Source organism: Bos indicus x Bos taurus, chromosome 26 (assembly GCF_003369695.1).
Source record: "Bos indicus x Bos taurus breed Angus x Brahman F1 hybrid chromosome 26, Bos_hybrid_MaternalHap_v2.0, whole genome shotgun sequence".
NCBI classification, from domain to species: Eukaryota; Metazoa; Chordata; class Mammalia; order Artiodactyla; family Bovidae; genus Bos; species Bos indicus x Bos taurus.
The window spans coordinates 28127936-28150193 of NC_040101.1; the positions used below are offsets into that span (position 1 = coordinate 28127936).

General features: G+C 44.8%; 1 protein-coding gene across 2 annotated transcripts in view; it reads right to left on the bottom strand.

The window, feature by feature from the left end:
* Positions 1-22258, bottom strand: part of WBP1L (WW domain binding protein 1 like) — a 58567-nt gene that overhangs the window by 13665 nt on the left and 22644 nt on the right. The window contains exon 1 of one of the 2 annotated variants that reach the window (XM_027528335.1): positions 20446-20732. The exons of the other annotated variant lie outside the window; for it this stretch is intronic. Within the exon in view, the coding sequence (XP_027384136.1) occupies positions 20446-20472 (27 nt within the window). The 5' untranslated portion in view covers positions 20473-20732. Of the gene's footprint in view, positions 1-20445; positions 20733-22258 lie in introns of those variants that run through there. 2 annotated transcript variants of the gene reach the window in all.

The following is a 22258-nucleotide window of genomic DNA, read 5'->3' on the forward strand; positions in this document are numbered from 1 at the left end:
ATGATTCTCCTGTAACTGGCTGTACATTTTAAATAAAACCAGCTTCTCTGTGAAAGTTCCTGGAATAATTAAGGCAGTACATATTCTAGGATTAGCATCTGGTCAGCCAGTCCATCCTCCCTTTAAAACACATGATCTCCAAGGTTAATTACAGCATGATTCAAAAGAAGGCTAAAAAACCTGCTATTTATTAAAATTCTTCAGTCTTAAGAGTGACTTGCTTAGATGACCTAATGCAGTTTCAATTTGCTAGATCTTTTTTTGCTTATCAGATGATCCCTTAATAATCTTGACTGGATCTAGAATTCACACTCTCCCTTGTCAGGGACAGCTATAGAAAGGGCACTGCTGAGTAACCATCTAGCATTTTGCCAAATTCTATTCACAGCACTGGTGGATGGGAATAGAGGTGGAAGGGTTTATTTTATATTTCACAGTTAAGATATGAAACTTAAATAAACTTCAATAAGTTTATATATAAGCTTTATAACTTACTCATAAATAAGTTTACAATAACCTAAATGAACTTCAGCCTCCAATGTCCTCTGGGCCACAGTGCATGAGACCTATTAAGATGTGGCTTTCAACATTTCTTTATCCTAAAGAAGCAACACAGTCATTGACTGGACACCGTCTCTGTGCCGGACACTGGGCTGGGTATGAGAGACATGAAGATGAATAAGACACTCCCTAACCTCAAGGAGCACAGTTAGGAAGGGAAAAAACCCTGCTCAGCAAAGAAACCAAAACCACAGTATTGTATTTGCTGCTACTCAGGCTGACCCTGCCCACAGTGTACATCCGGGCGGACGCCTGCCAGTGGAAATTCAAGCCACATAGTTGGTTCCTGTTCTCTGGGCCCTGCTCTACTACACTGTCTACTTGGCCAAGGGTATAAACAAAGCAATCCAGAGACTGTCTACAGGGCTAGAGGCTGGGGACCTGAAGCCACAGGGCGAAGACAAAAGAAAGGGCATGGCTAAAACTCAGATCCCTGGCTCAGAGCGTGTTTCCACCACATCCTCAGGTGTTTCCTGGTCTCTTTTAAGAGTCTTACACCCTGGTGCAAAAGGGTTTAGGAAGAAGGAAACATGGGCAAGACATCTGTTGATTCTGACGACAGTTTTGTGACAGCGCTGCACACAGAACCCTATCGTTGCCTCCCCACGTCCACCGTAAGGAAAATGGCACACCTAGAAGGTGGCTGTCCACTAGGATGCCTCCTCTGAGGCCTGACGCATGTGGAGAAAGCAGATCTGCGCTCGATGCTTTTGCCAGAACACACCTCCTCTGACTTCAGAGCAAAACACTGCTTTCCTAAGGACATGAAAAAATTTCTCCCAAGTTTACCAGTCCCTGAAATGCCATTCTTCTGGCCTGGCTCACAAAAGCACAGTTCAAACTGTCCACATAGTTTCGAAAAGAGGCTGTGTTGCCTACACCTCAACACATGAAATAATCCAGTGACACTTCTGCCTCAAAAAATTTTATCAGATGAGGTCCAGGCTTGGAACACAGGGTGGTCAACTGGTCCTCTGTGAGGCAAGAAATGGAATGTGCTTGAAATCTAAACATGTGGCATCTTAATGACCTACTGGTGTCAGGTTTTTTCTTGGCTTTCCCATTCACCGAGACAGGAAGCCTGGTATAAACAGAACCCTGCTCTTTTCCCTGCTCTCCTTCCACTTTCCCCAGGACAGCAGACTGTGGCAGCATCATTTAACTCAGTTTCCCAAATACTTTTTACCTAGGATATCTCATCCCCTGTTCTCCTCTCCTCAAATAGAGTCCCCAAGTTGTCTAGGATGGTCTTGGTTATGGGAACTGTCATTTTCTGCTACAGGAGGAAGGAAAGTAGGTGGGCAGTTAAAGAAGAAGAGACATGGACTCATGGACCTTTACAAGGAAGAAATGATGGATTAAGAGGGTAGTGAGATGTGAGCATGATGAGCTCCTCCAGAGAAAGACCTACTGCTAGGAGAAGAAAATCCAGAAGCCTTGGGTTTGGTCCTAGCTCTGCCATTACCGAGGAACAGGACTCTGGGCAAGTCACTCACTCAGTGGGCCAAGAGCTAGTTAAGATGCTCACTCATGTCTCCTTCATCCTGAAGAGTCTACCAGCCTACCCACTTCCCATTCCTTTCGGCAGCTGTTACTGCTGCTGCTAAGTCACTTCAGTCGTGTCCGACTCTGTGCGACCCCAGAGACGGCAGCCACCAGGCTCCCCCGTCCCTGGGATTCTCCAGGCAAGAACATGAGTGGGTTGCCATTTCCTTCTCCAATGCATGAAAGTGAAAAGTGAAAGGGAAGTTGCTCAGTCGTGTCCGACTCTTAGAGACCCCATGGACTGCAGCCCACCAGGCTCCTCTGTCCATGGATGGGATTTTCCAGGCAAGAGTACTGGAGTGGGGTGCCTTTTGGCAGCAGCCAATGCAAAAGTTCCTGTAACCTGTGTCTCCTCTCAGTCAAAGCAAAGAATAGAGGTGTGCAAATGTTGCTTGCTGCTCTTCTACCCTTCCCTATAGGAGGAAGTCACCCAGAGGACTCTCAGGGATCTCCAGGCAGCTCAAGATCCAAATGGTTAAGATTCAGTCAGATCTGGGTTCAAAGTTTGGCTCTCACACTACGCTTATTAACTGTGGTAACTTCAGTAGTAACTGAACTTCTCTGAGCTCTTAATATCAATGTTATTCTCTGAGTCATTATTGCTGGGCATGAAAGCCCATTCAATAAGGAGCACTTTGCATTCAGTGAGAGAGTATTCAATAAAGAGCACTGTGCATTCACTTAGAACTATTTCTCAGAACAGTAAAGCTCACTGGCAATGTGGGCTGCTTCGGACATAACGAATAGAAAAAGGAACTGGAGAGAATGCAATGGAAAGTTCAAATATGAAAAATTCTCAGCACTCTTCATGAGTATCCTTTGCTTTTCTTCCAAGCATCTCCAAGGACTATACACAAATTACATTGTTTAGGCTAAGTCTCAAGTGGGAAGTTAATATCCCACCCCTCCCCTTCCCTCCTCAAGAGTGAATGAGAGAAAAACCTGTGCCCTTCCTATGGGCAAGAGCTCTGTCTCCTTAATCCCCATCCCCAACTCCAAGAATGGGCACAGTGCTGGGCTCACAAAGGTTTGGTGAATGAAACAATGGCTATGCAGCCTCCATGAAGGCAGAATGAGGTGGGTGAATAATACTGAGTACCTCCTATGTGCTAGGCACTGTTCTAAATTCCTTACAAGAGGATGAAGTGGGTAGTAAAAGAGAACTGAAGTCAAGAGAGGCTAAGTAACTTGCCTGAGGCCATGCAGCTAGCTAATTCATCTGACTCCAGATCCTGAGCTTTTAACTAATAAACTAGAACATCCTTGGTTTAAGTTATTCTTCTTCACTTGCTTTTAACACTTTAGATGCTTAAATAAATCCACTAAAATCCCCAAACACAATCAACATTTTGTCTTTGATGGAAAAGATAAGGTCCCTGCCCTTAAGGAGCTCTTTGACTTTGGGAAAATTTTCTACTTGGCAGTGAAGAGAGGCAACACGCTTGGGGCTCCACCCTTCTTTGCCTGAAAGGTCATTATTTTCACACATGAATTTTCTGAAAAGTTAAACGGTGTTTCATCCCATTGTGGAACATGGGGCCTTCACCCGTTCCTTCAACATTTATTGAGTACCTACCCTGCACCAGCACTGAAACAGCAGTGGGGAACACAATGGGTAAATAAAAGGTGAAACGTGCGACTTCCCTGGTGGACAAGTGGTTAATAATCCACCTCCCAATGCAGAAGACATGGGTTCAATCCTTGGTCCGAGGATTTCACATGCTGTGGGGCAACTGAGCCCATGCATTACAACTCCTGAGTCTACACTCTAGAGCCTATGAGCCACAACCACTGAGCCTGCCTGCTGCAACTACTTAAATCTGAGCACCCCCGAGCCCGTGCTCTGAAACGAGAAGCCACTGCAATGAGAAGTCCGCGTACCACTAGAGAGTAGCCCCGACTTGCTACAACTAGAGAAAGCCTGCACGCAGCAATGAAGACCCAGCACAGGCAAAAAGAAATAAATAAAATGTTAAAATAAAATAAAACAAGCTTAAAAATAAATAAATAAAGGTCTTTACCCTCATGGAGCTTAAAGTCTAACAAAAGATGATAAAGTAATCATACACATAAAACTGCAAGTAGGAAGGAAAAACACCTCATTTGGTAAGAGTTTACAACAGAAACTAGTTAAGGAGGTCCAGACAGCTGTGAGGAAGGTAAGCCTGAACTGAGACTGCCAGGATGGTTAGAAAGTTAGTAGCCACGGAAGAGGGGTGGGAAGAACAAAGGAAACAGTACAAGGAAAGTCCTTCAGCTGTAGATGCTTGAAAAAGTAGGTAGTGAGTTAGGTGCGTGGGGGTAAGATGAGATTCGCATTTTAAAGATACTTCTCAGCAATGTTCCATTTGCACAAACTCCTGGCCCCAAAATACAAGAAATGTAGACTTGTCAAAAAGGAACTTTGAGTGAATAACACATGCTCATATGCTGAGGCCTTTCACCTCAGAATAACTGTGGTGATGACCCTCAAAATTCTCATTTGTTATAGGTGTGACTTCTGGTAGCACAGTGACCAGCTGCTCTAAGAAACAGGGCATATATGGTCACCAAACAAAAAGCACAGGCAGGAAGAACCAGTGAGCTAGACCAACAATGAACTGGAAAGAACATTTTTTACAATGGAAAAGGATGAATAGTATGTCTTTGCACATATGCAAAAAATTATCTCATCTCTTTGGCGGCAGCATAAACTATGGGACTAACATCATTTTCCTTAAGAGTTTCCATGTCTTTGAGTTGCTATTCTTAGCTGAGCCACTGTAAAGGTCAATTTAATCAGTGTAAGAACTTTCAAAATGCCAGCATAAAAAGAGACACTGGGCAATAATAGTTCCCCAGGGATGGTTTTAATTTGCCGATTTATGGGGCTGGAAAACCCTGCTAGCAACTGGCAACAGCATCTTCATGCCCTTAGGAAAGCATTAACGTTTAATAGTGAAAAATAGGAAAACTGAAATCCTTCACAAGTTGCTAAATCACAAACGCTAAATCTCTTGGCTGTTGGGTACTAGTGAATTTGGAGCACCATCTCTGGCCTTCTCTACTGGGAAGAGGAATGGTTTCCTAATGGAAACACCCATTTCTAAAATTGAATAACAAATATGTATTGATATCACTTTCTTCACAAGCCAGGCATTGTGTTAGATGCTACAGCTACTGCACTGAGCAAGAGACTCTAGGGGGAAAGATCTTGCTTCTGATGATATAGCTGAGTAGGTAACTTAAAAAATATCATAATATTATTTTAATTATATAGCTGAAAGCAAGGAAGAACCCCAGGGCCAAAAATGTTGGGGGTGGGGAACTAGAAACTACAGTGATAAATGAGATCAGGCCTTTCCAGTGGCTGTGGAAAGGAGCTGTTTTATTTTCTTGAGTCCACCTAAAACAGGCACTTGGACCTGAGTTCCAATGTAAGGTGAAAACCCTCAAAGAGAGAAAGCAGACTAGAAAAAAGAGCCCACTGGCACACAGCGAGAATAAGAAAGGTCTGAATTGAGAGGAAAAAAGTATCTCTTCTAGTAATCTGTAACTACAAGCCTTTCCATAGGCTATTGAGATCTGAACTATTGAGAGCTGAGTGCCAAAGAATTGATGCTTTTGAACTGTGGTGTTGGAGAAGACTCTTTTGAGAGTCCCTTGAACTGCAAGGAGATCCAACCATTCAATCCTAAAGGAAATCAGTCCTTAATATTCATTGGAAGGACTGATGCTGAAGCTGAAACTCCAATCCTTTGGCCACCTGATATGAAGAACTGACTCACTGGAAAAGAACCTGAGGCTGGAAAAGATTGAAGGTGGGAGAAGGGGACGACATAAGAGGATGAGATGGTCGGATGGCATCACCGATGCAATGGACATGAGTTTAAGCAAACTCCAGGAGCTGGTGATGGACAGGGAAGCCTGGAGTGCTGCAGTCCATGGGACTGCAAAGAGTCAGACACGACTGAGGGACTGAACTCAATTGAACTACATAGTCTGAGAATCCCCAGGCCAAAAGTTTAACACAAAAAAGTAGTCCCAGAATGAGACATCTGGCAGAGAAAATGTAAAATTCTAAAGAGACCTACCCTCAATCACAGCACGAAAGATGCCCACGAATAAAGCTCTCTGCTGAAGATGAGCGCAAGCAAAATGTAAAAACTATGTAAAAATACAAACAAGATGTGGGAATTCAATTAATAGCAGGGTAAGACTCTCCAAAGAAACCTTAATAGAATGATCAGATAAACTGTAATACATATTTCAAATGATTAAAGCCAAAAAGAAAAAATGAAAAACATGAGAAAAGAACATACTAAAAAAGAAACAATGACCAAATGGATTTCAGGAAAAAATACAACTTGTAGAAAAATAGTTATTAAAATTAAAAATTCAACAGATGGTTTACACAGAGATTAGACCATGTTAAAGAAGAGAATCAGTAGACTGGAAAGCAGATCTGAGAAAATTACCAGCAACCAGCTTCTACCAATTAAGAGAAAACACAAAAATGGAAAATAAGAAATAAGACACTAAAGAAGGAAAGAAGAAAATGGAGTCAATATTTAAAGAGACAACTGATTAAAGATGGAATTTTCAGACAATAATAAACTCATATCTGGGCATACTGTTTGAAAGTGGAGAACAACCAAGACAAAAAAGATCTTAAATATATTCCAGTGAGGGAAGACTGAAAATTAACAAGTGAAATTAGAATTTAAAATACTAATAAGCTTCATAAAGATACTAAAACAGGATAATAGGACAAAGGGCTTTAGATGAGGCAGTCAGGAAAGGCCTCCTTAAGAAGGTGATGTCTGAGTTGAGCCCTGAATGATGAGAAGGAGCCAGCTTAAGCAGATCTGTGCGAAATGTGTTCTAGGCAGAGAGAATGTAAAGTACATGCCAAGATACCAATGCAAGAATGAAACTGGTGTGCTCTAGGAAAAGACAGAAGGCTAGCATGGCTGAGCACAGTGAATCTAAGGAAGAGTGGTGTGAAAGAAAGTACTGAGAATTCAGAATGAGGCCAGACCTCATATGCCTTGTACAACAGACAAGTACCTTTAACTCAGAATCAGCTATTTTTGTTCTATCCTAGACAGACTCTTGGAGGGCATGGCAACCCACTCCAGTATTCTTGCCCAGAGAATTCCATGGATGGAGACTGACAGGCTACAGTCCATGGGGTCACAAAGAGTTGAAGTGACTGAACACACTTGCATGCCGAGACAGAATCTTTAAATTCTAAAAACGAAACACTTTCACATCCTTTGCAAGTGGTCATAAAATATAAATACACTCTTTATAAAGTTTTGTGAATTTACCTCTATTTTTATAATAAGTTAGTTAAAATCACTTTTCTCCTACTAATAGTTTTAAGGCTGTTTGAAGAGCTGAAGGAAACAGGAACTGCTCAAAGATCCCCCCCCCCACTTTTTTTTCCCAGCTGCTCTGTGCAGCATGCAGGATCTTAGTTCCCCAACCAGGGATGGAACCCATGCCCCCTGCAATGGAAGCAGAGTCTAAATCAGTGGACCACCAGGGAAGTCCCCAAGGGTGGGAGGACATTGCAGAAGAGCTGGGGATGAAGGAAAGTAAAGTGAGGCAGAGGGATGATTCACAGGAGTCCTGGCCCATTGTTTCCCAGGTGTTTCTCTGGTCTCCCTTTGACAGTAGGGACTGTCACATTCTCCTTTTGTACTCTTCCCAAGGTATACTACACATGACAATTCCTCCTTTAAGCTTTGCTAGCTATGGTTTCTTCCTTTCTAATAAGGGGCAAGCCCCTGCTAAGATGTGAACCAAGATTCTGCTTTGTATGCACTAGGGTATTAGGAATGGATATTTATGCTATTTTGTTGAGCTCAGTCATTTTCCGGAAGGACAAACAGCCTGGGCATGCTTCTCTAATCAAGCCAATAAATCTAATCTGGTAAGATTCAGCCTCAGCCCTCAGATTTGATAGTGTGCTTTACCCCTTAAGGGCTCAAAGCTCCAGCTTCCTGGCTTAGGAGCACCCAGTCTCCCATACGCTGGCTGTAAAGTACTTTAAAGGGTAAAGCTAAACCCTGGAGCTAGTGACACACTTGGAAAAAGCCTACAACCAATGTGGGGAGCTGCTTCAAGATTTGGCAGCAGTGTGTGCTGCTGAAGGAGTTTCTGGGACCCCTGTTGCAGTAGGGACTTGGTCCCTGTATGTCAACCTGTGAGGGTCTCCTAAACAATTCTCTCTAGGACTCTCAAGAGACTGACTCTCTCCAAGAATCTAAGGTAGCACAACACAGTGAATGAGAACAAACCAAGGCATCTCACAAATAAGTGAATCTGCCCTCAAGTGGCCATGAACATATTCAGACAACAAAGGCAACAAAATAGAGACGCATTTCCCAAAGTATGGTCCATAGGCCCCAAATCACTCGGGATATTTGTTAAGAATGTAGACTGAGAACCTCTGGGGGTAGAGACTGAAGATTTGCCTTTTAAAATACACTCTCCTGAATGTATACGTGTATATGTACAGCTTTGCAGTCCACCTGAAACTCACAACACTGTTAATCAGCTACAATATACTACACAATAAAAAGTTTAAAAAAAAGCACACTCCCCTGGTTATGCTCACATATATTTAAATTCAACAACCATCGTCCTAAATTTATAACAAACGTACAGCATATGCATTTCTTTACCTCTAAAAGTGGAAGAGATAGACCTCCACTATATCTCTTTCTATAATCTTAAACACATCCCAACAGTTACCCTCAAGAGTTGTCACTTAGAAACATAGCACATAAAATTACTTATGCTCTCCTGCATCATTTCATAAAAAAATACAAAAAGATCATAATCATAATTTTTTTAAAAGGTGAAAGGTCAGGTAAGCTGCTATCCACACCAGTCCTGCTGTGACCAAAGCTGCACTACAACTGGAGACTCATTAAACAGCCCCCAAACAGAGCAGCTAGCAAAGAAATTAAAACCCATTTCCTGTGTTGCTGTTAGGAACCTGAATAACAAACTCAGAAAAAGCCACTTGATCCTGGTAGGAAAATCCCAGAGCAAAGATCGGAAGTTGCAACATAGACCATGGTTTTATTAAAGGCTACTTGTTGATGTCCCAGTGCATGCAGGCCTGGGGGGTCTGGCCGGTGGTAGCAGCTCAGGATACTGGGTTAACCTGCCACTCTCTCACCCCTGGACACTTACGAGGAAAAAAGTTCTCCCTTGAGGTATCCTGGCAATCCCTCATCACTGGCTTCTTCTGCCATAGAATAAATGCACCGAGAAGTATGCCTTCTTCAGCAAGCGCTGGTGCAAAGCTGAGGGACAAAATAGCAGGGAGCATGTGACAAAGCAAGCGGGACTCAGAGAGCAGGAAGGCAGTTCTACTCTAGTGTCTCCACAGCTGGTCAGGAGGGCAAGTCCCTGCGTTCTGTATTAGCTGTATCTGCCCCTCCTGTTTGAAACCAGGGATTGCAAACTGCTCACCCATGGGCCACAAAGGGCCCACTACTGAGTTCTACGTCCACGTGGTACCTTTGTTTTACAATAAAAAAAAATGAAATTAACTGTCAACATCTTAAAATGAAAAGGATTCATACAGAAATTCTGATTTCCAGCTTCTGAAAATCCCGGGGCCATATTAGATAGGGTTACAGATGTACATGGCCTTGAGCTCCACCTCGGCCTCCCCAAAACCCCTACTGTCCAAAAATCCCTACTGTCCAAAAACTGCATCTGCTTGACTCAAGCATGTCACTGCCTAGCCCCTGTGGGCATCCGATGAGCTCCTCCTGCTCTCAAGCTCAGTAATACCCCATTCATCCTCTCACTCTGAGGCTAAGGCCTGCTCAGAGGCCCAAATATGAATGGCAGACATCTGAACTCTCTAGACCGAGGCTCCAGCTACATCTTACAAGTGCCACACAAAACAGGTACCTAGACAAAGAGGAGGGTCCCTCTTCTCTGACTGAGGAGAAGATCTCTAGCCAGTCAGGAAAACCTCCAGCCACAACACTCAGGAAATGAGACAAGAGAACCAAGTTCTGCCCAGTGCCTGTGTTTATCAAGCATCTGGCTGGGCATTTTTATCCAAGTTACATATTCCTCTCTTTTTACAGGAAACCAGGAAACTGAGATTCAGAGTGATCACACAGCTAGAACAAGTTTTCTGGATCTAAAGCCTGAATTTTAGTGGGAAAAAACCTGAATAATTAGCAGTTATCCTCAACTTTCATGCTGGATGCTGACAGGCACAAAAATGACAGATAAGACATGGACTTTGCCTTTGAGGAACGTTGTAATTATTAAACTGTTAGGTTAAAAAAAAAGCTTCTGTTTCAGTTCTTATTGCTGAAAATCTTCCTAAAATATTCAGGTTCATTTTGTGCCTCAAATACAGTCCAATCAACAGAATTCATTCCTTCCCCCCACCCCCCCCCCAATAATGTGACAAAGCCTCAGAGTCATAATTTGAAGCAATGATGGTTATATACACAACACACACATACCTAGTCAGTTTATATAATACACATTTTTACAGGACTCAAAAGCTTTTCAAATTTCTTGAACAGTCAGCCTCACCTTTGAGCCTGCCAGCCAGCACCCGACAAGGGATGAGAAGTGCTACCACCCTTATCTTACAAAGGAGGAGCTGACACCTAGCCTAAGGCTGCAGATGACAGAATTGAGACTGTCAAAACTCGGATCTCCTGACTTTCGGTTCAGTATTCTTTCCATGACTGCGCCCTAGCTCATCAAGTCTTTGCTTTACCTTGAACATGTCTTGATCAAATCAAATAATCACTTTGCCCAAAAAGAGGTGCAGTTTTCAAGGGGATATGAAATATTGAAGGTACATGTTAACTTGTTGCTGATGTTCTTTGAGAAAGATTCACTACGGTTTCACTGGACAGTGAAGGACACGTGGGGTCTCAGAGCCCTTCTTCACTTTAAGCAAAATTCTAAATGTAACCTCGTTTTTTCCTCAGTGGTTCCACCCCACTGCACCAAGCTTTTGTTGGGGGCAAAAGAAATATTAATGGGACTTGTCTTGTGTGCCTGACTGTCTAAAGACCAGTGCTCAGTCACTCAGTCACTTCTGACTCTGCCACCTTATGGACTGTAGCCTGCAGCTCTCAGTCCATGGGATTCTCCAGGCAAGAATACTGGAGTAGGTTACCGTGCCCTCCTCCACTAGAGACCAGTACCAGAGATTTATTGCCAGTAGAAAGTTCAAGGAAACCACTGGCTTCTACCTCAACAAAGGGTTACATTAAAAATGTTACCCCTGAGCGAACAGATACAAGACTTCTTAAAATCTTCAGAATCCAGAGGCTTTCTTCAAAAGATTGAATAACCTTAAAGAACTTTCTGAATTTTAAGACCTGACATCTAAAGATTAAAAGAGACACCAGATGATTTAGAAGAAGGGGAATTTAGCATCCCCCTTTTCTGTTATCAAAGATAGATTATGATGCAGTCAAGAAGTAATAATTAGAACTGGACATGGAACAATGGACTGGTTCAAAATTGGGAAAGGAGTACATCAAAGTTGAATATTGTCACCCTGCTCATTTAACTTCTAAGTAGAGTACATCATGTGAAATGCCCTCCCGGATGAAGCACAAGCTGGAACCAAGAGTGCTGGGAGAAATATCAACAACCTCAGATATACAGATGACACCACCCAAATGGCAGAAAAGTGAAGAGGAACTAAAGAGTCTCTTGAAGAAGGTGAAAGAGGAGAGTGAAAAAGCTGGCTTAAAACTCAACATTCAAAAAACCAAGATCATGGCATCTAGTCCCATTCCTTCATGACAAACAGATGGGGAGACAATGGAAACAGTGACAGATTTTATTTTCTTGAGCTCCAAAATCACTGTGGATGGTGCCTGCAGCCATGAAATTAAAAGACGCTTGCTCCTTGGAAGAAAAGCAATGACAAACCTGGACAGCGTATTAAAAAGCAGAGAGATTACTTTGCTTACAAAGGTCAAAGCTATGGTATTACCAGTAGTCATGTATGGATATGAGATCTGGACAATTAAAAAGGCTGAGTGCTGAAGAATTGATGCCTTCGAACTGTGATGCTGGAGGAGACTTGAGAGTCCCCTGGACTGCAAGGATATCCAACCAGTAAATCCTAAGGAAATCAATCCTGAATATTCATTGGAAAGACTGACGCTGAAGCTGAAACTCCAGTACTCTGGCCACCTGATGGGAAGAGCGGACTCATTTGAAAAGACCCTGATGCTGGGAAAGATTGAAGGCAGGAGGAGAAGGGGACAACAGAGAGTGAGTCGGTTGGATGGCATCACCGACTCAATGGAGAGAGACAGAGGCAATGGACAGAGTTTAAGCAAACTCTGGGAGAGGGTGAAGGACAGGGAAGCCTGCCGAGCTGCAGCTCATGGGTTCACAAAGAGTCAGACACAACTGAGTGACTGAACAACAAAGGGCCACAGCAATAGGCATCCAGCTTGAGATATGGATTGTTATTAAAATAACTGTAGCCTAATTGTTCTTTAGGGCTCCCCAGGAGGCTCAATGGTAAAGAATCTGCCTGTCAAGCAGGAGATGCAGGTTCCATCCCGGGGGTGGGAAGATCTTCTGGAGAAGGAAATGGCAACCCATACCAGTATTCTTGCCTGGAAAATCACATGGACAGAGGAGACTGGTGGGTTATAGTTAGTGGGGTCACAACAGTTGGACATGACTGAGTGACTAAACAACAATTGTTCTTTAAGCTGTATAAAGTTATTGATATTTGGGCAATTCTGAGATTCTACCCTTCTGGGGGTGGTTGTTCAGATTTTTCAGAGATAAAGTATCAGTTCCAAAACAGTTTGATTTTATCTACTGGCCATAAAAAATGAACTCTAAACCTGTCCTTGAGAAGGCATAGTTCCTGCTGATTGGGGCAACCAAGATGTTAAGGTTCTAAACTTGTGGGCAGATAATGCATATTGCTTAGAAAGCAGCAGGAAAAAGTACCCCTATTTCCTTCCTCTTTATTAAAACATCTCCGTTCGCCCGCCCTGAGGCCTGTGGCTTGTGACTGCCTCCTGAGCAGAGTGCCGCGCACCAAGCACCAGGAGTTTTCCGCCCATCCTGTCTCCACCTTGGCTCATCACCCTTGGTACCTGCAGGATGGATCCCAGACAAGCCGAATCCACAGATGCAGAACCTGCGTATGCTGAAAGCTAAGTGCATACAGTTATTTTACATGGCGGCCTTGAGCAGCCTCAGATATTGGTTATCTGCCGGGCTTGTGGAACCAAACTCTTATGAATACTGAGGGACAACTGTACTGACATTTGGAGTCTTTCCTGTGGCGACCCTCCTGTGCATTATAGGATGTTCAGCAGCATCCCTGGCCACTATCCACTAGATGCCAGTATCAACACCCCACTCCACCCCTGGCTACTTGTTGCGACAATCAACAATGTCCAAACACTGGTAAAAGTCCCCTGGGGAGGGGACAAATTGCCCTTAGTTTAGAACCACCATTCCAGCCAAACTGAACCACACAACTCCGTGCAGAATCGTGTTGCATCCACTCTTTGTCACCTGATTGTCCTTTGGGCTCCCCAACCACTCTGTAAATTCCCTAAGAGAAGGATGAAGTCAATCTCACAAGTGCACCTACCCAGCAAAGGATTAGACACACAAAAACCTTCAGGAAGTACTCATCCTGGTGACTTGACAATGAAGTAACCCCACAGGCTGTTCCTCCCCCATGTTCCCCACGCCTCTTAGCTACGCTGTACAAGCAGCCACGTGAAGGGATCCTCCAAGGGTTAGGCCAGGGCTGCGGCAACAAAATTTCACATGATGACTTGAGACAGACCTTTGAGACCGACCTATGGCTCCCTGGGCTTATAGGAACCCAGCACAATCTGAGCCTGGTTCATCAACCCAGAAACTTACTCCCAAGGCAGAGAAATGATTGCACGTTCTATTTTTGTTGGCAGTCCATTCCAGCCTATCCGAGGCTGCCTCACCACACTCCAGAACCACACCCCAAGGAGTGGGAGGTCATAGGTATTTACACTTCTGCCTGGGGTGGGGGGGAACCCAAGGATTTCCAAACCCTTGAAGAAAACCATAGGATAGGCTGTGCAATATTTGAAACCAAGAATGAGACCACGCGTCACAGTTCAGCGGAAGCTCCTGAGAACATGTGTGTTAAGCAAGAGAACCAAACAATAAAGAATATTCTGAATCTCTTTATTCAATGCCCAAGGGATCCAATGTCTTCTATGCAACTCAGTCCCAGCAAACAATTCACCACTTTCAGGTAAAGAAGTCACTGTGTCACACTCCAGCTGCTGGTCTTCAAAGCCTGTCTCCCTCTCTCCTGAGTGTGTATTTTCTGCCACTGCCCCACCTATATCTTTTAGTTAAAAGAACAAGACAGGTCAAGCAAGTGACATTGCATTGAATCTCCATTTTCGCAACAGATGCTTCTCCTGAGGTAGGTCCAGGTTCAAGTCCAGTTGAGCCCTTCCCAGAGGAGCAACAGCTACAGAGCAAGCGCAGAAATGGCTAAACCAGGTCAAATTTGCAGGGCGTTTCAACTCACTGTCACTACAAATCAACAAATAGAATCAAGATTAGTGCCAAGAGGAACTGTCATCCAGGTGTTAGGGAGTCAGGGCAGGGGAAGAAATTTTATAGCAGTTTGGTTTTTATTTCCCCCAAGTAGCCCCATATTTCTCTTTTCCTAGACTAAAATTTACCTCTTCGAGGAAAAGGGGTGGGAGGGGGTGGATCAAACTCATGGGATATTACTGGAGGAAGTGAATGTTTTCTTTGGCGCCATTCTGGATAAAAGTTTCAAAATCAGCAGATACAGTCTTCTTTTCCACTGAGTTACTTATCCTGTCTGCTGGTTTCTCTTTGCTTTGATAACAGGAATGTGATGAAAAACAAGCACATTCCTCTAAAAAAGCAGCTTCTTGCAACAGAGACGGTTGGTGGAGGGGTGGGGAGCGGGTGTTTAAAAAGTCACCTGAAAGGCTTGGATGAGAGCCACCCTTTCTGTTAGGTGACAGGAGGGAACTGAGGTGTTTATGGAGCTCTCGCTTGTAGTAGTCACAGATTTTTACAAATCAGTTCCAATACGAATTTTAGCTTCCACCTCTGGTAGTACAAACAAGTGCTACCCTGGTGTCTGCTGCATTATATAAAGCCAGTTCCCTCAAACAGGGTCTCTCTTACTATGTCCTAAACCTGGTTCAGTTCAGTTCAGTTGCTCAGTTGTGTCCGACTCTTTGTGACCCCATGAATCGCAGCACGCCAGGCCTCCCTGTCCATCACCAACTCCTGGGTTCACTCAAACTCACATCCATCGAGTCGGTGATGACATCCAGCCATCTCATCCTCTGTCGTCCCCTTTTACTCCTGCCCCCAATCCTTCCCAGCATCAGGGTCTTTTCCAATGAGTCAACTCTTCACATGAGGTGGCCAAAGTATTGGAGTTTCAGCTTTAGCATCAGTCTTTCCAATGAACACCCAGGACAGATATCCTTTAGGATGGACTGGTTGGATCTCCTTGCAGTTCAAAGGACTCTCAACTGTCTTATCCAACACCACAGTTCAAAAGCATGAATTCTTCAGCACTCAGCTTTCTTCACAGTCCAACTCTCACATCCATACATGACCACTGGAAAAACCATAGCCTTGACTAGACAGACCTTTGTTGGCAAAGTAATATTTCTGCTTTTTAATATGCTATCTAGGTTGGTCATAACTTTCAAGGATAAAAAGCCCACACAGGAGGGTAATGGTGACTAGGAACTCAATCCCAGACGAGGAACAGGGCCGTGGGGAGGCGGGCTGACAGCAGATTTGCTGCAGAGACTCCTATGACATGCAAGACAGGGATCATCACACTTCCTCAGTGAGGACATCTCGGGATAATTTTCCGAGAGAAAGGCAACATTCGAGGTGCAGAATATAAATTATCGTCTTGATGGATCCAGGCTGCATTCCAGCAATTAGAACTTGCACTGGTCCTTCCACACACCTGCTGTGCAACAACCGAGACCACTGGACTGTGGAAAGGACCACCTGCAAAAGCCACCTTTCCACCCGTGAACTGTGCTGCTCCGCTCCTAATGTCACGTGCCGCCACCTGCGTAAAGCTCCACCATCCGTGAGCTCGCTCTACGCCCCCTACCTGTGAGCACGGGGATAAAGTTTCTACCCCTTGGTATCCACAACATGCTGTGAGTAGAACAGGTGCTCAATACTTTTCAGATAGAGATGTTGGTCACAAGAACTTCCAGCATTATAAAACCAATACCTTCTGAATTAAACATGAAATAGAATTCATTCAAATCGCAGACCAAGAACATTCTGTTGTAATCTTGTTCTTTGAAAATCAGTAATCCATCTGCTAGGTATACAGGATAGATTCCCTCTTAACCAGAAAACTCATTTTCTGATCTTGCCAGATAAGGAAGGGATGGCATGCTCAACTACATGTTATACCTAAAATGTGCCATGTGGTGCCACAGCCCAAAAGTACAGCAGGTGATTCTCTTCAGAACTTCAGCCCCAATAAGCACAAACACTGTTCTCTAGTCAACCCTGTAGCTTCCAGGGGGTTGTCTTAGCTGTCCTTAACTGGAAGAACGAACACAGCCTAAGGCTTCCCTGGGGGCTCAGTGGTCAAGAATCCACTTGCCATGCAGGAGACATGGGTTGGGAAGATCCCCTGCAGAAGGGAATGGCTACCCACTCCAGTATTCTCACCTGGGAAATCCCATGGATAGAGGAGCCTAGTGGGCTACAGTCCATTAGGGCTACAAGAGTCAGAGGTGCAGGATAAAACTTAGCAACTAAACAACAACAAGGCCTAGCTGCCCTTTATAGACACTGAATTCATGCCACACTCATTATTGGATTGAGGCCCCTCATGCTTTCCTTCCTTCTCTGTGTCATAAAGGACACCAGTACTTGCTGAAGCAAGGTCCTTGTCTTATCTCAGGAATACCTAATACCAAGACTCATCGATGACAGTGTTTCTCATCTGCAGGAGAAAACAAAAACAACACTCCCAATCTGATATGTCTGGAATGCTCCTTCCCCAGCTCGTATGTCTGGTGTTAAAACTCCTACTCATCCTTCGAGACTCAGGTCAAGTATCACCTTCTTAGGAAAGCCTTCCATGCCCATCCTGCTCCCCAAGCTTGATGCTTTCCTACCCTCTGCTGTCCTAGTCCCTGGGGGTCCTCTGTTTCAGGCTTAGCACACTGTCTTATAATTATATCCAAGCTACTAAAGTGCAGGGAAGGGGGTGAGGGGTGTGGGCCAAGTTGAGGCGGAATCTCTCCAAGTGTGGCCAGATATTAGCAGGTCTGAACCACCTGGGGAACTTAATAGAAATGAAGATTCCTGGGCCCTGGCCCCACACCTACTGAATCTATATTCTAATCACCCCACTCCTAGGTGATTTTTATGCATTTGAGAACTACTGCACTAGAGTGTGATTTCTAGGAAGAAGCACGGTGCTTTATTTATCCTCTGTGCCAGATCCACATTAAGTGCAGTGGCATTATTCAGTAGATGCAATGTGCATGAGAATCTTCCACAGAGTAAAGAGCAAAAGGGTACTCAGAGACACGCGTCTCATTTGGTACCTGGGCCACCTAGAAATAAACTTCAGAAAACGTGCCCCGGCGGGAGCAATGCATTAATCCAACTCCACTTTCATAGACACCAGTAGATAGCAAGGAAAACACCAGGCTTTGGAATCAAAATGCCTGGGTTTGAAAATTTTAAAACAAAACAAACCAATCAACCAACCAAACAAAAAAAGCCAAAAACAAACAAACGTTAATGACCTAGCTAGTTTCCCTAGCTAGCTGATCAACCTTGGACAAGTGGCTTACCTCTGTAAGCCTCAGCACAACTACCAGAGAAACAGAATCACAATCCACATAAGATAGATGTGTAATGTGTATTAAGAGGGAAATAGTATATGAAAGCATATATATATGTGTGTGTGTGTGTGTGTACATATATATATATATATATCTCGGAGAAGGCAACGGCACCCTACTCCAGTGCTCTTGCCTGGAAAATCCCATAGACAGAGGAGTCCATGGGGTCGCTAAGAGTCTGATACGACTGAGCGACTTCACTTTCACTTTTCACTTTCATGCACTGGAGAAGGAAATGGCAACCCACTCCAGTGTTCTTGCCTGGAGAATCCCAGGGACGGGGGAGCCTGGTGGCTGCCATCTATGGGGTCGCACAGAGTCGGACACGACTGAAGTGACTTAGCAGCAGCAGCAATACACACACACACACACACACACACATATAATGTATGATAAAGACTAACAGCATATATGTTTTGTGTCATTTTCTTAAAAACAGAATTATCACCAAGTAATTTTTAGAAGGCTGGCGTTTACAAATAGCTCCAATAAAGAACACAGCTTCAATGTCAGACACAGAAATACTGGAAATATACAAAATTATGTTACCAAAGATACTCAGGGTTTTCACAGGCAAAGTTTGAATCACAGAAGGCTGGGGCAGAAAGGGCCTCAGGAGGTCCTCAAGTCCAGCCCTCTACCAGGAACCCATTCAGAAACAAGAACGTAGATTCACCCCTGCTGTGCAGTCTCTGAGACGCTCCCCACAACCAACCCAGTCCTTCATGCCATGCCACCCAGCTCTGCATCCTCTCACTCAACTGTGCGGAGGTTACTGGACATGGCACGGATTATAGTAATTACTACAGTACGGATTACAGGAAGCAACGGCCTCCCAAGTCACAGTCAACAATGTCCAAATCCCAGGGCAAGAGCTCCTGCCATTATATCCTCCACCTCTGCTAGCAGTCCTCTAGCTTCTAGTTTCCTTATGTTTTTCCTAAATGCCTATTCTCAGTTAGCCAAAGTGCTAGTGTTTTAAATACATTTTTCCGTCAAATTCTCCCAATAACTCTTCCAGTAGGTTTTATTATTTTCAAGACGAGGTTCAGAGCAGTTATGCAGCCTCTGAGACCCTGCGGGGGAGCCAAGATACAGAGGCAGGTCTTTCTGGCTCCCCAGGCCTACTCTTTCCACTGTACCAGGCAGTTTCCAGCAGCATTCCCCACCTGCTGACATAGCATGAGATGCTTCCTATTTCCAACACTGCTCAAAATCCTCGCCAGGGCTTACTCTGCCCACAAGTCAAAAGGACAGCCCTTCCTGAGGGACAGAGGAAGTGCTCCAATAGGGTCCCCACTCTCTCTGCCTGTCTCTGCATCAAAGGAACTCTGAACAGTAACAAAAGCAGTAATAGAACATGTGGAGCTTTTCAGAAAAGCTTACTTTTAGAAGAATTTCAGGCCACCCAAGGGACACTCTAGTCCTGTTCTAAGCATGAGGTTAAACAGCAGTCCCTAGAAGCATATATATTTCTTTTGTAAGACTCTGGTTTGATCACATCTGTGGCTTTTTCTCACCCAGGAACAGGCAGCAGAAGGGTGTGTGTCTGTCCCCACCCCCGCTTACAGCCGCTGCTGATTACAGCTACACATTCCAATACAGCCTTGCCTCTCAGACCAAAGAGGGGGCGGGGGTGGCCTGATCTCAGAAGCCCTGGAACAAATAGTTGGCAACAGCTGTGTTCTCAGAAGACCGCAGTTGGTCGCTACTGTTTTCTCATTCCACACTAGGTTACCGGCTATAACTCAAGTGCCCCTACTTCAAACGGCAGCTCGCAAGTACTCAAGTCTCTGCCACGGGGGTCTGCTGGCTTGGAAAAATCCATCAGGAAGACCAGAGTGTGGTCAGTCCCACCCCCACCCCTCTGAAACATTCAGGACGTCCCTCGGACCCACAGCCCTGACCACAGGCTTAAAAGGAGAAAGTCTCTAAAAGGAGCCCTTCCCTTTAAAAGAAGGCCCCCCACCCCAACTCAGAATCTCTTCAGAAGCAGAGAACTGTGAAGAAATCTCTGCTCACTAACCCAATCAAAATGGAGAAGGAATAAAAGGGGTTTTGATCAGGAATCCTGCTCCGCCTCTCCCCTTCCCGGCCTCACCCCTCAACTGTTTCCTCACTAAGGCTTTGGCAATGGTTTTACGGTGTCTCATGGAAAATCAGAACAGATAATCCAGCAAGAGCTCAGGGATACATGGGGGTTAAGAAGCCGGTGGCCAGGGGAGTAAGGAGCAACTAGAAAGCAGGAAGAAAAGCCTGGAAAATTCTGTAAGGGAGCTGGCCTGCTATAACTGCGAGACATTTTCTAAAAGGCTCCCTCCACCCAAAGCAGTAGTGCGATAAGTAAGCTCCCACCCTCTTCCCTTTCCGAACCCAATCCCCAGACCACTCGTTCCATTACCTGTCTAAGACCCAAAAGGAAAGGCATCCTGCAAGAGCATCGTCCACACTAACGTTGGGAACAAAGGGCTTTTGAAAAGTTAAGGTCTTGCAAGGAGCATTTCCCCTGGCGGGTCTGGTGCTCAGCGTTCCCGGTTACCCGGCCTTCCTTAGCAAAGAAGAAAAAGTAAACAGAGTCCTGGGACCAAGCGGGCACTCTTCCTCCTGCTCTCCTGGCTGCTCCCCCCGCCTGGCTCTGACCCACCCCCACCTTCTCGTGACATATCTCAGACGCAGCAAAGCTGAAGCTGTCTGCCAAGGGGGAAATGACATCAGTTCAGGCATGGCAGAAAAAACTCCAGACAGCTGCTGTAGAATACTGAGGAGGATGTGCTGCAAACCCACGAAGTCCAGCTCTGGACCCACCTAGGGCTGGAGCCGACAGTGAGGGGGGACAAGGCTGCTGCCCCCTCCCCTTTGCTCCCCTCGGCTCTGAGCAGGCTGGACTGTACATAAATCAAGGTTTTAACACTGCAAAGAGCTACATTTCTCTGAATAATGACGGGATTCTAAGAGCTCCCAGGGAATTGTTTCTCCTCCTTGGTTAAGAAAACAGGGCCCAGGAGCTGTCAGTTTCACAGAAATTTCCCCATCCCACCTCTGCCAGAACCGGTGCTCAACAGTGCACCGTGCCTGGCTGTTCCAACTTTCTCAAGAGATGGATGCAATTCAGAGAGGGCTGGGAGAGGTACCTCTTTCCCAGCGAAGGTAGGACATGTTACCTTGGGTGCTGACCTCTCGAGCCCTTGCTCTGACAGGAGAGTTTATGTTTCATAAACAGACTGCATGTACAGGTGCCAACATCTTTCCTCACTTGTCTTACAAAAGGTACAACAAGTCCCACCGCAGCCTCCAAGTTGCCAGTGAAGCAGATCTCTATATTTAAACTGACTCTTGCTTCTGAAAAGTTCACTACCTTAGGTTTGTCAGACTTTCTTCTCTAAGTGCAGTTTATGGAGAAATGGCTCTCTACAGGCAAGCTTTTGTACAGGAAGCAAAGGCCCCGGGGTTGGCGTCCTTACCTGACTTTTCCCAGTCAGCAGTGTAAGCCAGCTCTTGACTGGCTAGCGTTCCCTAAACAGCAGGTCACACTCACTTCCTCCAGCTGTGAAACCTTTAGCAAAGACAACAGTAGCAAGGGTCTGTGTTTGGATTTGGACTTGCAGAAACGACGCACAAGGAGAACAATCTTCAGAGGAACGCTGTAAACGCAAAGTTACTTTCTAGTAACTTCCTAGGCTGCAGATTAATGATATTTCCATCACTCAAAGCAAGTATATCTCATCTTTTTATTTTCTGCAACAGTTTTCTTTCAGTGATACTCAGCAAAGGCCCCCGTGGGACTGGCACTGTGCTGGGCAGACCCAGGTAAATAAAAAATGATTCTTGCAAATTATTTTTCACCTCTATTATCTTTCATTTCTACTGAGGACAATACACTTACAGCAAGGTGACTTGCCAAAAGTACTTTTCAATCATTAGCGAAACCAGCCAGACACACAATGTACTTGCTGCAGGTCTCCCACTGACGGTCAAGGTCATATCGACTTTCCTGACAAGGAAATGAATAAGCCAAGCCAGCTGGGCCATTTCCTGGAGTCTCACAAAGAAATGACCAGCAGCCTCATTGCTATGGAGAAGGGAAGAGGGGTGAAGTGGCTTCTGCCACTGCAGGTGTTTGAGGAGTACGAAGCCATTCTTCAGCGAATATGTACCCTCAAGACGCGGTCATCTAGTCTAGCCCATGCCTTGTTTCTACCCTCACACACAGGATG